Below are 16,987 nucleotides of genomic sequence, written 5' to 3' on the forward strand. Positions count from 1 at the left end.
AAGGGTTGATTAGAGGACAAACTTATTACTCTCTGTTAAGAATGATCTCCAGGAAAGTGTGGCGTGTTCTTTGAAATTTGTGAACTCCACGGTCTACTCGGTAGCACCCAGAATTTCTAGCTCTGCAAAGAAAAACACTGTAAGAAGTAAATTTAAAAGTCTAGAGGAAAGACCTGAATCTAAGTGGAAGTTTGGGAATACAGTAAGGCAAACTCTGAGGGTTTTATGAATGGAGAGTGAAAGGAAAATGAATAAAACCAAAAAAAATGGAAGTGACTTAAATGATCATAGTGAAGACCGTTCATGTCTTTTATGTTGCTGCCGGTTACAGCGGGTAAAAAAATGTAAGGAAATCTTTGAAGAGAACTGTTCAGGTGAACCATTTCAATTTTTCTCACCTCAAAAAGGGAAATATTTCAGGATAAAGATAAAATTGTAGCCCACTGCTTGAGCTCAGATCACAAGAGTCATGGAGAACTTTAGTTGGGAAGAAGAATGGTAGAGAAGGAACAAAACATTTGGTTTCAGATTTATGCTAAGGACTCTATCTCTGCTGTGTGTTAGCTTTGTCATAGCATTTTGCCTTCAAGCTAGTTATTTAACCTCTCTAAGCTCAGTGTTGGAGAAGGCAATGGCAACCCACTCCAGTACTCTTACCTGGAAAATCCCATGGACGGAGGAGCCTGGTAGGCTGCAGTCCATGGGGTCGCTAAGAGTCAGGCACGACTAAGCGACTTCACTTTCACTTTTCACTTTCATGCATTGGAGAAGGAAATGGCAACCCACTCCAGTATTCTTGCCTGGAGAATCCCAGGGACGGAGGAGCCTGGTGGCCTGCCGTCTGTGGGGTCGCACAGAGTCAAACACGACTGAAGCGACTTAGCAGCAGCAGCAGCAGCAAGCTCAATGTTCTTTTCTGAAGAAAAGGAAAAAGACAAAAAAATACCTCTTTGTATTATGAGGATTAAAGAAGTCAGTTTCTATCAAATTTCGGACTCACTAGACATAGTGTGGAAAAAAAGACCATCCTGTCTTTATCAGGTTTATTCAGTTGTATCGCTGCAATCAAGCTATATGTTAGTATAGTCCTTGCACATACACAGAGGAGGGATGGGTAAACCTGTAAAATACATGCACATTCTAATTCCTAAACATTCCTCAAAGACGTCTTGTTATTAAACTGAACCTGAGTTTAGAGAAGATCTGTGCCTGGAAATGATCTTGTTGTACCATTGAAGGAGGTCAAAATATAGGAGAGAAGTTTCATATCAATGTCCTTTCCAAAAATGAACGTCTCCTTGAACTTAACCACCTGCTCCATTCCCTTCCAAACACTCTCAAATTTGAGTCCCTTCCTTTATCATGGATAACCGCACACCTTGGATAGACTTTTAATCTTATTTCTACATTCATAAAATAGAATTCTAATACATGCTCTGTCTACCTCACAGCAGCACTGAGAGTAACGAATGAGATAATGCTAGTAGATGTTCTTTGTGAACTAAAAGGTACCAAACATATGCAAGGAGTTTGCAGCACTGGTGTAGGTTGATGAACCACTTTTTTCTCCCAGTTTGGACCAGTGGTTGCTTTATACCCAGCAGAGGAGCCCCACAGGCTTCCACTTTGCATTTCTCATGATTTTCTTTTTTCTTTTCTTACATGCCTAGTTTGGAACTGAATTGGTCTCATATTGAGTGGTCACAGACTGAATATGAGGTCTGTGAGAATATGGGCATGCTGCCCTTGGAGATTACCAGAAGGGGATATTCCATGGATTCAGCCTTTGTGACTGTACAGGTAACAACTCTAAACTATCATCTTTCAAGCTAAAGCCTAGGTTGCTGGTTGGTGCCTTTGACTATTTCCTTAAAGAAACTCAGAGTAACTAAGGAAACTTCAAATTGCAGGAGTGTTGCTCTGTTCCAGAAAGTCTAAGTACAAAACGTCTTTGTCCCTCCATCATTTATCAAGATACATTAGCTCCTACATATGCTATTTCTAACCCATCTTTAGTTTTAAAATCTGGTCTTTAACTCTTGAAGTTTGATTTCATAAGATCTACCCAACTTAGTGAACTTGGGCCAAACTCTTTTTTGGAAAGGAAAGTTGTCTGCAAACTTCAGTCCCTGTATGGCTTTCTCTTAGCATGCACCAAGATCACCTATGGTCTCAGTGGATGAGAAAAATCAGGGATTACACCTATCTTACACATCACCCAAGTCATGCAAAATTAAGAGGCTATGTAGCAATAGAGGCAGCCTGAAATATAAGAAATTTTCAATAATTAATTTTGGACTAGTCACCTGCTATTTCTTTCCACTGACATGGAACATGGAGCACAACCATGGCTTCTAGAATGGAAAGGTTTTTAAGAAGTCTCTAGAAAAACTGCACATTGGGAGAATGAGAGCATGAAAAGCCTGTACATACTAATGCTGGTAAAGACTTCCTCCTCAATCTAAAGGGGGAAAAAAAAGCAGTGATATTAGGTTCTGGGGGGAAATGCCATCTCAGTGAAGTCTCAGTTACAATAAGTTCAAATCAGCTTCAGAACCTTGTGCATGTAGATTATACTATATACCAGACTCAGCATTTATCTTTCCAGTGGGCATAGGTTCTGTTTTCCTGACCTATGGGTGCTTTATGATTGTTAAAGGATCAGATAACTTGATGTCCCCTATAACTTCCCAGTACATTGGTTATGGAAAAAGAAAGACTGCGTGGTGGTTTCCTAATACTCTGGGCCTCCAGAGAAAGCACCATATGCTCTAGGCTGGAGTTTTGGGCCACAGAACTGTTCACCTTGCCAGGCAGGAAGAAAAGACCTGGTGTGACAGGGAATCTTTTGTCTGCTGAAGCTGAGCACGCACAGTAAAGCTGCCAGCTGTGTCTGCAGGCCTTTCTCAAACAGCCTGAGTCTTTCAGGGACCACTCTGCCCACAGCACAGCCTGCCACTTTAGACCAGAGCTGATTGGCTGCTTAAGAAAGTGCTTCTACCCTCTGTTGTTGCCTTGGTTTGAATCACCAACCTGCACCCGACTGGCTGCTGCAACCACTTCACCTTAGCCCATTTCTTTTCCCACGTAGGATTCTGTGAACTCAGTGGTGGTAAATACTAGGTAATTGCACGTGCAAGAACCACACGGGGAAGTGTAACTCCCAGCATATGGTGGGTACAGGTGTACAATGGGCTGCCTTTCCACAGGGAAAGGTTGTTCGGGAGGAGCCTTGGCATCATAGAGAAAGGGCAAATAGGGGCTTAGGAGGCAGTGCTCTTCTTTTTTTTTTTTTTTATTGGAGTATAATTGTTTTACAATGTTGCATTAGTTTCTGCTGTATAACAAAGTGAATAAACTCTATGTATACATATATCCCCTCCCTCTTAAGCCTTCCTCCCTCCCACCTGCAGCCCACTCATCTAGGTCATAGCAGCAGCAAGTTGAGCATTGTATGCTATATAGCAGCTGTCTGTTTCACACGTGGTAGCTATCTATTTTACACACGTTAGTGTATATATGTCCATGTATCACTATATCTAGCTGGTTTACAGTGGTAGTGTATATATGTCAAAGCTACTCTCCCAGTTCGTCCCACCCTCTCCTCCCCGCACTGTGTCCACATGTTGAGTCTCTACATGTGCATCTTTATTCACCTGGCAGTACTCTTCTTGAGCAAAGCATTTCCACTGAAGACCACTGGCAGATGTTAGGGGCTTTGGTAGAAATGGAGATCACATCTGAGACCAAAGAAATAGCAATTTGTGCATTTTGAATTGTGCCCTTCGTCCCTTGTAAGAAAGTGAAGGAATGAGTAACCCACTTTCCCAAACATCTCATTCAATGACCTCTTTTTCAAACCAGCTGAAGCCTCTTTTTCGAACTCTTTTCAACCATGTTTCAAACTAAATATGTGTTTTTCACATATATTTAGGCTCCTCGGGGGAAGTTAAGGGCACGATGTCAGAGTCCTTAAATCATCTCTGTTCTTCAGCCCCAGGAAAGGGGAACAGGGGAGCAGCCAGTAGTCTCTTTAGATTAGAGCAATTTTTTTTTTAACAACTTACTTGAAGGAACTTCTAAAGCCCTGAGTTCAGGGTTTGGTGGCCTCTGTGTGGCTGTTCCCCAGGTCTGTCATCCCCACAGAGCGCTCATTCCTGTCTGTGAAGGGGAATGGCTTCCTCCAGACAGGAGAATGGACCGGACTTGTTTTCATTCATTTGGTCCGAAGGCTGCGCTCTGAGCTTGCGGGATCCCTCCAACTGACTGACAGAGCAGCCTTCTATTTGTCAGGAGAGCCCACTTTTTCTTCTCTCCTCTGTCCCCTTCCTTTCCTCCAAGGCGTGATTTTAGGACCATGTTGGGGTAGAGGGAAGGCTATGGAATAAAATGGTATCTGTAGCAAAGAGAAAAATATTGTTTAAAATTCACATTACTTTCTCCAACAACTGAATTATTTATAAAGGAGAAGCCAAAAAATAAAAAGTTTTATGTGTCCTTCCATTGATATTAGTCTAGGGAAAAAGGTAACTTTAAGGAAGATGGATCCAAAACGATGTATTATAATAAAAGATAGTTTATGTTAGGAACAGATTTAAGAACATGAGTTAGTCTAGTATGAGATTAGACTCAGCATTTCTCTATCACAGCATATTTTTGTTAAAAGAATGTCTTCTCTTTTTTCCCTCTTGAGGTCAACCAAGTGTCAGCTACAGTTGGAAAGGATTTCACCATGACTCCATCTAAGCTGGTGCAGTTTGACCCAGGTACACTGTGTGTCTACAGTTTGTTTCATGTTTTTGTAAGACAGTCTAGAGATTGTGGAAAAGACAGACTATTATGCAACTTCAGCCAACTAGAACTCCTCAAGGAACAGTATTACCTCGCTTCCAGAGAGATCAGTTTGGCCTTGAGGTTTTGTGCTTTGTATTTTATTTTATTACTAGTGGATATTTATTTTAAATGAGATGAAAGATCATAACAAATAAAATGTATAAAATATTAAAGCAAACATCCAAAAATCCAGAAGAAAGGCCATTTAAAAACATGATTTAAAAGTCTGACACAAAGCCGAAATAATGTAATTGCCTCATATTTTGATGGAAAATTTCAGAATGTTATAGTCATGTGGATTCCTAAAGGGCATTTCTAAATTATCTGTCTTGGAATAGCTTGATACGAGCAGCTTTCAGGGAAAACTATTATTTAAATTAGATAGCACCTATTTTGCTTTAGGCCTTTGGAAGAATTTTGCTTGGTGCAAAGTGAGTATAAAAGCATGGAGCCTACTCTCGTAGATGTTCTATGCTGTGCTGTGTTTTGTTGCTCAGTCATGTCTGACTGTTTGTGATCCCATGGACTGTAACCCACCAGGCTCCTCTGTCCATGGGATTGTCCAGGCAAGAATTCTGGAGTGGGTAGCCATTCCCCTCTTCAGGGGATCTTCCTAACCCAAGGATTAAACCCATGTCTCCTGCATTGCAGGTGGATTCTTTACCATCTGAGCCTCCTCAGGGAAGCCTGAGAATACTGGAGTGGGTAGCAGGGGAACTTCCCTACCCAGAAATTGAACTGGGGTCTCCTGCATAGCAGATGGATTCTTTACCAGCTGAGCTACCAGGGAAGCCCCCACAGATGTTCTATCCTTTGGGAAATACAGACATGAGAACAACTCATTGATAGAGTGCATTGAGACCCCAAGGATGAGCCACTGTTCTGGCTGAGGAAAATCCTGGAAGACTTCTTAGAGGAGATAGCAGCAGAAGAAGGGGATTTAGCCCAAAAGACATACTTTTGGCAACTGTGCCTGGCGGGAGCACCAAGGCAGAAGCCATGCCCCCTTTCCCTGGCTGCTAAAGATGGGGGCTGGTAGCTCTCCCTCACTGTACTGCATGGTTCTCTCTCTTACCGTCTGTGTGGGATAGACCTCGATCACCTGCCCGGGGGTGAATGGAAAGGCTGTGAGAGGCAGCCAGGGCTTGAACCTTTGCGCTCTTCTGCAGAGGATGTGTTCTGTACTCTGAGAGTCGGCCACCTGATCAAAACTTTTGCCATTGTCTGCCACTGACCCATGACGTTTTGGCAAAGGCAAAACAAAATTGCCTGAATACCACCGCCACTCCAAAACTGATAACTTACTATTAAACATAGAAAAGAATGCCTTTCTGCAGTTCAGGCTTCCCTGGTGGCTCAGTCAGTAAAGAATCTGCCTGCAGTGTGGAAGAACCGGGTTTAATTCTGATGTTGGAAAGATTCCCTGGAGAAGGGTTATGGCCGCCCCCTCCAGTATTCTTGCCTGGAGAATTCCATGGACAGAGGAGCCTGGCGGGCTACAATCCATGGGATCACAAAGAGTCGGACATGGCTGCAAGTTGTATGATGTTAGGTGACTATATTTGCTTGCTGGGGCTGTCTTAACAAAGTATCACAAACCTGGTAGCTTAAAAACAGGAATTTGTTTTCTTACAGTTCTGGAGGCTAGAAATTCAAGATCATGATGTGGGCAGGGTTGATTCCTTCTGAGGGCTGAGAGGGAGTCTGCTCTATCCTCATTTCCATGATCTGATGCTCTGCTGGAATCCCTGGGCTTCCTTGGCTTCTGCTGTATCACCCGATCTCTGCCTTTGTCTCAATCGGGTGTTCTTGTGTGTGTCTGTGTCCAGATTCCCACTTTTCATAACAACACTAGTCATAATAGATTAGGAGTCCACTCCACTCTAGTATGACTTCATGTGAATTGCATCTGTAATGCCTTTATTTCCAAATAAGTTTAGGACTCCAATGTAGCGATTTCTGAGTGACACAACCTATTAAAAAAGAGCCTCACATTTCACATGCAGCAATCTCTGATGCTGGAAAGGATTGAGGGCAGGAGAAAAAGGTGTCAGAGGATGAGATGGCTGGTTGGCATCATCGATACAATGGACATGAACTTGGGCAAACTCTGGGAGAAGGTGGGGGACAGGGAGGCCTGGCATGCTGCAGTCCATGAGGTCGCAAAGGGTCAGACACGACTGGGCGACTGAACGACAACAACCCCAATATTGCTATTGGCCTCCTCCCTATGATGCTTAAGTTTCTGATTTGCCTCAGTGTGTTCCTCAGCCTGACCACCCTTGGTGAGAAGAACTATTCCTATTACGTATTGAAGTTTACCCTTGAGTTGCCACAGGCACTGGTTCTGATAAACCTCAAGGCGAAAGGACGTGATACATTTGCATTGTGACTTGTATGTACTCAGATTAAGGCAGGTTCGGTCTTTCCACTTTTTGAGAGGCAAGAGTCTTTGTTGTTTGTCATCTTTATTACTCGAGGTCTGTTTGTGACAAGATCAGGAGTGATTTGGGCTTTGGGTGGATTTTGAGCAGTCCCCTTGCAGGTTCCTCCGGGTAAGAGAAATACCCATTTTTCTGGAAGAGTTCGCATGCTGTTTTGAGTAGATACTAAAGACCTCTGGAGGCTCTAAATAGTTAAAAGTTTAGAGATTATTTAAACATTTGAAGAAAATAAGTAAATACAGTTTATAAATGAAACAGCACTTGGCTGCTCATTGTTTTGGAGCTCATTAGCCAGAAACTTTCATAAACTGATATCTTCCTTTAGAAAATGTTACATTTCCCCCTGTCCACTGATCCTGCAAATACTTACTTACTCCCATGTTGTTAATCCTTACCTCTTTCAGATCTGATGTCTTCATCCCCATTCCCACCCCTTTTACCCAAAGTAATCTGTTCATTTCTTTAAAAGCAGCAGTTTCTATGATTGGGGAAGAAACAGAGATTGAGAAATCAGAGTGAATATTTTAAGGTTGGCGAGCTCTTGGAGGAAGCTGAAGAGAAAATGAGGGACTTTTTAAAGTCCTAGTGATCTATACTCGCCTTGCGGTTTTGCGCCATATCGAAAACAAACCCTGACTACTTGGCATCCTGTGATTGCGTCTAATCTTGAGTCAAAGTGCAAATATTCTTAAGAAAATGATTGTTTTCCTTTAAAATAGGTGTTCTTGAAGGCTTTGCTGCATTCTTAATTGAGACTTCACTGTGCCTAAGAGTCAAAATGTTTTCCAAAGGAACAGCTCTCTCATGTGGCATTTGCAAAAAAAAAACATTGAGAAAATGTCTTTCAATAGTGAAATCTGTTTTACAGGAAAATATCCAGGAATTAACTCACTCTGTAAAGTGGGCTCTGTCTGCATAACCTGACACTTCTCTTTCCTCTTCAGCACCTTTTGTTTATGGGAATAGGGGGCCAGTTCAAGCCTTCTGAAATTGTTTATAATCACTGTGCTTTCACAAATACTTTGCACCTTGAAGGTGGGAGAGGAAGGAAAAAGAAAGACTAAGAAAATTCTTATTTCTAACCTCATTAACTAAAAAAAAGTAGTTCCTATGTGCACACCTGGTAGACATAGAAACAGAGTTGAAATGCAGGCAAACAAATCAAAAGTACTTCAATGAAACTTTGAATAGCTTTTCTCTAATTATATGGTTCTACTCCATAAAGGTTTTTAAAAAATACTTTAAGGGGTTTTCTTTAAAGGTGGGAGGATGGGGCTACTATAATTTAAAAAAAAATTCTTAAAATAAGAGGGCAAATGGTTGAGACTTGGAAAAAAAATTTTTTGTCTTGGATTTTTATTTGACCACTGCTTAACTTTATGGACTTTGAGAGTCAAAACAGCTCTCTAATTATTAAAAGTCCTAGTATTCATATGCTTTCTTCATCGTCAAGTCTTTTCTCTTCATGCCAGTTTATTACAACAGCGACCTATGTGGACTCCCAACTTCTAGCTTCTTTGCTCGCCTGCCTGGGCCCCTAAATCTTCCCACGTAACACTTTTCAGTTTCAGTTTTCTAAGACACCCATTTTCAAGAGCCTTCCCTGTTGCCTGTGGTTTAAAGTCTGAATCTGACCACCTCGGGTCCAGGGCTGTCTGCAGTCTGGCTACAAGATGTCAGTGCTGCCTTTTCACCTCTCTTCCCTGGCAAGACTCCTCTACTCCAGCCAGCTATTCTGCTCAGCCCTCCTGATTAAGGCCTCTGCTTTGCTCTCTGACTTTGCTCATGTTGTTTTCCCATTCCACCCTCCTGGTCTTTCCAACTCTGGAGCCCACATACGTGTAGTATTTACTGTCTGTTCTGTATCTGTTGGCAGATGAAAACAATGAGAAAAGAATTCAGATTTTTAGATGAGAATGCTAGAAAAAACATGTTTAACTATTTATGTAGATGAGTTCATGGGTGTGCCAATGCAGGAGATGCTGGTTTGATCCTTGGGTCAGGAAGATCCCCTGGAGGAGGGCATGACAATCCACTCCAGTATTCTTGCCTGGAGAATCCCATGGACAGAGGAGCCTGGCAGGCTACAGTCCAGGGGTTCGCAAAGAGTCGGACACAACTGAGACACAGCACATAGAAATACAAGCACTTGAATAGCTGATGAGTAAATGACCCAGAATAAAGTTTCAAAACTTAGCTCTTGAATCTTACACCATAAGTTTATTTTTCCCCCTTAAAATTGAGCCATCTTTTTCCACTAAACAATACTTTCTTTTCTTCCTGCCAACTCTTTTTCTTCTAAATAAATCCTTGGGGTGGATGTCCGGCTATTCATGTCATGGAAAATGGTCAAGATTCGACAATCTCTGAAGTTTCTTCCAACATTAATTATGTGTTTCCGGGGTTGCTTTGCATCCCATCTGAGTGGTGACAGGATGGCTGGAGATACATTTGTAACATCAAAACTGTTTTGTATTAAGTTCGCAAAGTTACTGTGATCCAAGCTTGATTGTAACTGCATGAACAGAGGCAGACAGAAAGAGAGAGAGAAAAAAATTTGGCTCCATCTATTTCTAGAACCCCTCAGCCTATAAATTCTCCACAGGAGGATATCAAACTCTGGAGTATTACATCATCAGAAAAAGCGTTTGTGGGCTACAAGTATCTCAGGAAGTAGGGCAGCCGATGGAAGCAGCTGTCGTTAGAAATCAATCATTTCAAGGGTTCCATGAATAGCGTGGAGTACCATCCAATAATCACTTCTGACTGCATCAACATCTTAAGATTTTTCAAACTATTAAGATTTTAAGATTGCAGTACTTGTTTATTCTTAAGATGAGAAGGGGCAGGTCAGGAAAAAATTCTCAAATAAAAAAAAAGTCTTGGGGTCTCAACAGCTCACCATTTTTTGTTCATCCCTTCCCTAATGCAGCTTGCTTTTTTTTGTTACAGTGTTTGCATTTAAACGGAATCATCATTGTCCAGGAACAAATGTGGTCTTTTAATATCATTTGGGAGAACAGCACGACTTCAGCAAGTTGGTTGCTGTACAATGGCTCACTCAGGCTACTGCAGTCTGGCTGCAGACATGTTAATTAATATATTTCGCTGACACCTAGTTGATTGAAATAGCAATTAAAGAGTAATTAAAATGTTTACTTCTTGTAGGAATGTCAACTAAGATGTGGAATATAGCAATTACCTATGACGGATTAGAGGAAGATGATGAGGTCTTTGAAGTAATTCTGAACTCCCCCGTGAATGCGGTTCTTGGCACAAAGACAAAAACTGCAGTGAAAATTTTGGACTCAAAAGGAGGTATTCTTTTGATCCTCATCTTGAAATCACGAGCAGTCTTGGCACTGTAGCTGCTTACTTTCAACAGCCAGCGTGCTGGATAACGCTTTCAAATCAAAATGCTTCATTTCTTGTCAAGAAAGCAACCTCAGTCATGATGTAGGCCCTTTATTCTGCTTTCTGCTTCATGTGGCTTTCCTCCTGCTAAGAACGATCGTTTGAGAAAAGCAACAAGTCAGTGCCTCATTGTTTTTTTTCCCCTACCCGTTTGTTGTTCTCATCAAGGGGGAAACAATGTTGGTGAGAATCTATCGACAATTATTTCCCTGCCCCGAGTTTGTAGGGCTGTAATTACCTTCCTCTGTGGAAGAGAGCTCTTAATGCCTAAAATCTGAGCCCTCGCTGTAGTGTGACCACGAAAATTCTGAGGGAGGAAGGAATGGGAGGAAAATAGATGTGAAAGGTGCAGCTGGCGTGGGGATTCAGGAGCAGCTGGAGAATATTAATGAATAACCTTGGGTTGCAGAGCCAAACAGGTCCTGGATGGTATATGCGAAAGACCAACCTGTGAACTAAATAAAGATCAGCCAAAGTCCTTGGTACGCTGACTTTTTCCTGCCAAATACCCTCTACTTATTCGTCTTTTTAGCATTTGACAAGTGTCCAGTTACAATGCTTAGTCTTACACTCCAGTTTTTACACCGGTCATGCCCTATGGGCCATATATTTTTCTTTGCTTAGTTATCTCCACTTCTCTTTCTCATTCTATAATAAATATAGACACTTTCCTCTTTCCTTTACCATACTCATATTTCCACATCTCTTCACACCAAAGTCTTTTTTTTTTTTTCCAGTAGACTTTTCTGGTCACAGTAAGTACATACATAGATGAAGTACACACTTGACAGATGAAGTATAAGGTATCCAAACGTGCTTCTGGGTTTAGACTTTTTTCATACTAACTGGCAATATTTTTAATCAAAGGAGAGCCATTAAGATTGACTGAGTCTTTGCTCTAACAGTTGAAGTCTCATCTGAATAACTGTTATCTGATTTCACTAACATCTTCCAACAATTCCAGTTTCTACCTATGGAGACTGGGGAGAGGGTGAACAAGTAAAAGTGTTTGTGGAATGATACTTGATCAGGGAATAAACCCAATGACACGGAGGAGTTCTGTTGATATGAAATGAAGGCAGTCTATTTCCCAAGTAGATGGGATGATTATAAAGTCACCACAGTGATTTTCATCTGTGGCTTATGAATGAATTTCATGACTCATAATCACGCTGTAGATGTGCAGAAGGGCATAGCTTTCCTGTATGGAAACTGATGAAGAGAAAAGGGGTTTCTGGCAAATGGCAGCAAGACAACATCTGGTGGGAAAATCATCCATCTGAATTTAATGACAAGCTTCGTCGATGTGATCACTTATCTGTTTGTGTAAAATGGACTGACCTGCCGTTTTGTGTGCCACCAGGGCAGTGCCATCCTTCATATGCCTTCAATTCAAACATGCCCAGTGCATGGGAGAAGGGCATTTGGCACCTGCTCTCCCCAGGGGCTTCCTCACCCACCACTTCTGATTCCTTTCATCTGGAAAGAAGACCCCTTCCAACTTCCAAGCAGCTAGCGGTCACGAGGGGTGACGCCCTGCGGGACTTTGGTTCTGAAGATCTTTCTCCAGTGAAGCTTAGGACCCGAGGGGATGGCAAAACAGTAAGGATGGGGACCTCCTGGGTTTTGATGTGTGGAGTGCATATGAAAGGGATCAAAGGATCTTAGTAAGTAATCTGGAATGCTGAGGAAGCTGTTTTGCTTCTTACAGTGAATGGGGGCCATAGACATTCTCATGGTTCCTTGGACCATCGTGAAGTGGCTTTTACATACAAACATCAGCATAGTTCATTAATTGTACTGGCTGAAGTGATAGATATTCTGACTCATCGCTATGATTTCTGCTTTGGTTCCTTTTGTGATCAAGACAGATAGGGAATGACTCGTGGTCCTGAAAAAGAATGAGATTATTTGGGTGCAGAAACCATGGCTTTGAATTTACTAGCATAGCATTCTCACCAGGCATACACTCATGAGTAAGTGTGTGTGTGTGTGTGTGTGTGTGGTGTTTCTTGGACCTCTGTGCACTATAGATGTACCAAAAAAACAAGGATGTCTTTTCTAACTGGGACGAAGAATAGATGAGTCAACACTGATAAGTTGTGATTAGTCCAGTGACTTTTTAAAAATTCCCATTATTTGGGCTTGGAAACTCTTTTAAAAATATGTTTAGAAATTTTTAGTTACTAAAAAATCTTATTGGAAGGGTTTTGCCCTATTATGAATTATTATTCAAGCCAATTTTGTTCCTGTTTATTTCCTCTGTTGATTTCAGGTTCCTCCATCCTCTGTTTATAAAAATAGAACAGACATCATCTATAACGTAAGCGTATATACTGTGTAAGCAATGCATGTGATCAGTCCCTCAGTCATGTCCAATTCTTTGCAACCCCCAGGCCTGCCAGGCTCCTCTGTCTGAGTCTGAGAGGATTGCTAAATTTTTTGTATTTTATGGATGCAAAATATCTAGTGAAACTACCTTTCATAACTATTATATTTATATATTTTCCTTACAATCCTGTTTGAATTTTGTTTAGAGGCTTGGGTGGTCAGGAAAACATCCTTTTATCTCTTTATCTTGATCCAGTGTTTGGATTGCCTGTTTTTACAACAAATGTTTTTGTTTTCTGTCTTGTTGTTTGTTTTGTCTTCACTGTTGTTTGCTGATTTCCTCAAGTATCATGGGGTGATTTCCCTGAAACTGGAAGATGACGGCTCCCCAGCTCGCAGAAGGAAGGCCAACGTATCCTTTATTAGTGAGCCCCAAAAGACAACCAAAGTGGCAGAACCGCCTCAAGCCGATAAGGAGGAATCCACAACCGGCTCACACTTCCCCAGACAGGTATGAAAATCTCTTCACTTCCTACTCTCCTTACAATAAGCTGTTTCCTGAGCTGAAAAACAGCCTTCAAGTTTGGGGATAGTTTTCTCAGTTAAAACACTATTCAGCAAATGATGACCTAAAAGAGGTAACAGTGTGATCGGTTTACAGGGTGTCAGATCTAAATTACCTTTCCTTCCCATAGGACCCGTTGCCCTCATTCCCAAAGAACTGCACACCGGAATTAAAGGGACTCTTCCACTTTGAAGAAAGCCTCCAAAAACTGTACAAGTGCGATGGAATTGCCTGGAGATCCTGGAGCCCCCACACCAAGGTGGGACACAGGCCGAGCAGCCACATCCCTTTACTTGTAGCAAGTCCCATCATAAGCCAGGAGAGGGAGAGGAGGCGCCCTGTCCACTGCTGTTTCCTCTGCCTACTGTGTTATGCTTTGAGGGGGGAAGAGGAAAAGATGGCCAGTTGATGCTTTAAAAATCACAAAACACAGTAGTTAAGCACTACAATTTAAAAAGAGGCTTACTTATTTTATTCAATTATTATAATGTTAAAAGGTGTAAAACTAAAACATGGCTGACTTTACCGTGTCCCATAAGAAGCCATTGTGTTTCTCAAAGTGGAGAATGGGGATTAGGGCTGACCTCCTTTCTAGTGACAAAATTATTTTCGTTAGAGGACTCACAGGATTCTCTATGTTGAGAATAGACTCTAGGTTGTAAAGACCATTATGATGTGAGCATGGACAACTATTTTTCAGGAGGTGGAAGATAAATCCTGCCCAGCTGGGTGGCACCATCATTCAGGCTACTGCCACTCCTTGATCACAGAGCAGAAAGGCACGTGGACTACAGCTGCCCAAGCTTGCAGGGAACAGTAAGAAGCCCCATTTCTCATTTGGCTGATGCTTCTTTGTTAATGTTTCTGTTTTCCTCATGGAACTCTAGTGTTTCTTCATTCATTCAAGTGTTGAGTGTCTAACATCTACCTGGCTTTGTTTTAGGAGCTTGGAGGGAGTTCTGTAGTTCAGAACAGATTTGGGCTGACCTTAATGATGTTTCATAGCTCTTTTATGATAAACTGTGCCTATGTCACAGTTTTATTTTTTAGCCTCTCCATCTCAAACTTTTGAAGAAAGTCAGGAGATTGTCTGAGTCAGCAGCATGGCAGAGTCTATCATTTATTAATTAAATAGGAATCCCAGCCCACTGATTTGGAAATATATAACAATGAAAGATCTCATAGCACCAAGCCTATAACAATATAAGAGGCATTGATGGTTATGAAACCAGACAGGTTGGACAAAGTGCGATTAGATAACAGAACAGAACACTCAATGAAAGATAACTTGTGGTCAGATATTGACAAAATTTATCCATTTACTCTGCAACATCGTCAGTCTCTGTGATTTTAGCCATTCTAGTGGGTGTAAGTGGATGTTTTATTATGGTTTTAATAGATACTAATGCTACTCCAAAATTGCTGATTTATCCCTCTCCCTTTGATGCTTTGATAACCATGAGTTTGTTTTCTGTGTCTGTGACTCTATTTCTGTTTTATAAATAAGTTCATTTGTATTATTTTTTAAATTCCATATATAAGTGTCTTTCCTTGGCTTACTTCACTCAGTATGATAATCTCTACGTCCATCCATGTTGTGACAATTGGCATTATTTCATTCCTCTGTATGGCTGAGTAATGTTCTATTGTGTGTATGTTTTCTTTATTGAAGAGACTATCTTTTCTCCATTGTATATTCTTGTCTCATTTGTCATAGATTTAATTGACCATAAGTGTGTGGGTTTATTTCTGGGTATTCTATCCTGTTGCATTGATCTATGTATCTGTTTTTGTGCCAGTACCATACTCTTTTGATTTCTGTAGCTTTATATTATAGTCTGAAGTTAGGGTGTATCATTCCTCAAACTCCAGTCTTCTTTCTCAGGATTGTTTTGGGTACTTGGAGTTTTTGTGTCTCCATACATATTTAATTTTTTTTGGTTCCAGTTCTATGAAAGATGCCACTGGTAATTTGATAGAGGTTGCACTGAATCTGTAGATTGCCTTGGGTAGTATGGTCATTTTAACAATATTGATTCTTCCAACCTAAGAACACAGTATATCTTTCTACCTGTCATCTTCAGTTTCTTTCAACACCTTATAGTTTTCTAAGTACAGGTCTTTTGCTTCATTAGGTATCCCTAGGTATTTTATTCTTTCTGATGCACTAGTAAATGAGATTATTGCCTCAAATTCTCTTTCTGATATTTTGTTGTTAGTGTACAGAAATATAACAGATTTGGGCAATTAGATGGATCAATAAAATAAAAAATATATCAGGAGACTAATGCAGGGTTAGCAAAATGATGACATCAATAAGATTACCTTAAATTGCCATGGTTTTATAACAAATGTTTTTTGACACCAAAAATCTGGAAGATCATAATTTCAGAATAATGATATTAAGAAATACATACATAGGTATTTTGTTCTGCAGTAAACTATTATAAAATCTAGTATAAGAGTGATGGAAATTTTCTATCTCCCCTATTAATTTAGGGGGATTGGTGACCATATTTAGCAAATCAAACATTATGTAATAAGCAGTTTCAGAATTAATTTTTTCATATCTTTGTGAAATTAATTTTGTAAACTGGTTTCAGGGAATTGCTTTAGACCATTGTACTGAGACCTTTTTTTAGATGTACAACTGAAAAAATTTTCAGAACAAGAGAAAGTTTTTAGGGGGCAACTGGAGATTTTCCATCATATTTTAGAAAGTGACTCATTATCTATCAGTAATATAAACTATTTTGAAGTATATGTTATGTATGTACCATATTGCTCCAGAAATTAAGGTATCTATTAAATACCACTTCTGATGGTATTCCAAGGTGTATAAGAGGTAAAGAAAAAATATTTGCTATGAGATTTTTAAAATATCATAAAAATGCTTCAAATTTTCTAATTTTAAGTGAAGAATAGGTATAAATATTTGACCTGATGACTTTTGTATGATGCTTTAATATGCATTTTATTTCAAAAGGACAAGAAAAATGATTATCCTAAGAACAGTTAAAAATAGAGGCATTTCAGAAAATATCTAGCAGCAGGTTAAAAACAAACTAAAAGATTTGGATCAGTCACTTTAAAAGGAACATTTTTGAATGGCAAGCCTACCTTCTTAGTATAATTTTCCTCTGAACCCCAAGACCTCCTCTATCATTCAACATGTTTTCATTCATTCTATGGGCCTCTGCTTCCCTTCACCCATTACTTTTCAGGTTCATTTGATCCTCTTCTTCTCTAACCTCTTTGCCCTGAACAATGAATATTCCCCTGGGAATTATCAATTCTTTCTATAATATAAAATTAATAGTTGCAACATGTTATAACTTGGCTATTTACTTTCTCATGAATACTTTTTAGGAGATGGTTTTAGAGTCTATAATTAGAATTA

The 16,987-nt window shown here is 40.3% G+C and overlaps 1 protein-coding gene across 2 annotated transcripts in view; it reads left to right on the forward strand.

The window, feature by feature from the left end:
* Positions 1-16,987, forward strand: part of FREM1 (FRAS1 related extracellular matrix 1) — a 177,789-nt gene that overhangs the window by 151,765 nt on the left and 9,037 nt on the right. For both annotated transcript variants that reach the window (XM_061425258.1, XM_061425262.1), the window contains 8 exons: positions 1,671-1,800; positions 4,694-4,766; positions 10,446-10,595; positions 12,055-12,293; positions 12,967-13,014; positions 13,369-13,533; positions 13,718-13,846; positions 14,288-14,403. In XM_061425258.1, coding sequence (XP_061281242.1) covers positions 1,671-1,800; positions 4,694-4,766; positions 10,446-10,595; positions 12,055-12,293; positions 12,967-13,014; positions 13,369-13,533; positions 13,718-13,846; positions 14,288-14,403 — 1,050 coding nt within the window. The remainder of the gene's footprint in view (positions 1-1,670; positions 1,801-4,693; positions 4,767-10,445; positions 10,596-12,054; positions 12,294-12,966; positions 13,015-13,368; positions 13,534-13,717; positions 13,847-14,287; positions 14,404-16,987) is intronic.

The sequence above is a fragment of the Bos javanicus genome, chromosome 8 (assembly GCF_032452875.1).
Source record: "Bos javanicus breed banteng chromosome 8, ARS-OSU_banteng_1.0, whole genome shotgun sequence".
Taxonomy (NCBI): Eukaryota; Metazoa; Chordata; class Mammalia; order Artiodactyla; family Bovidae; genus Bos; species Bos javanicus.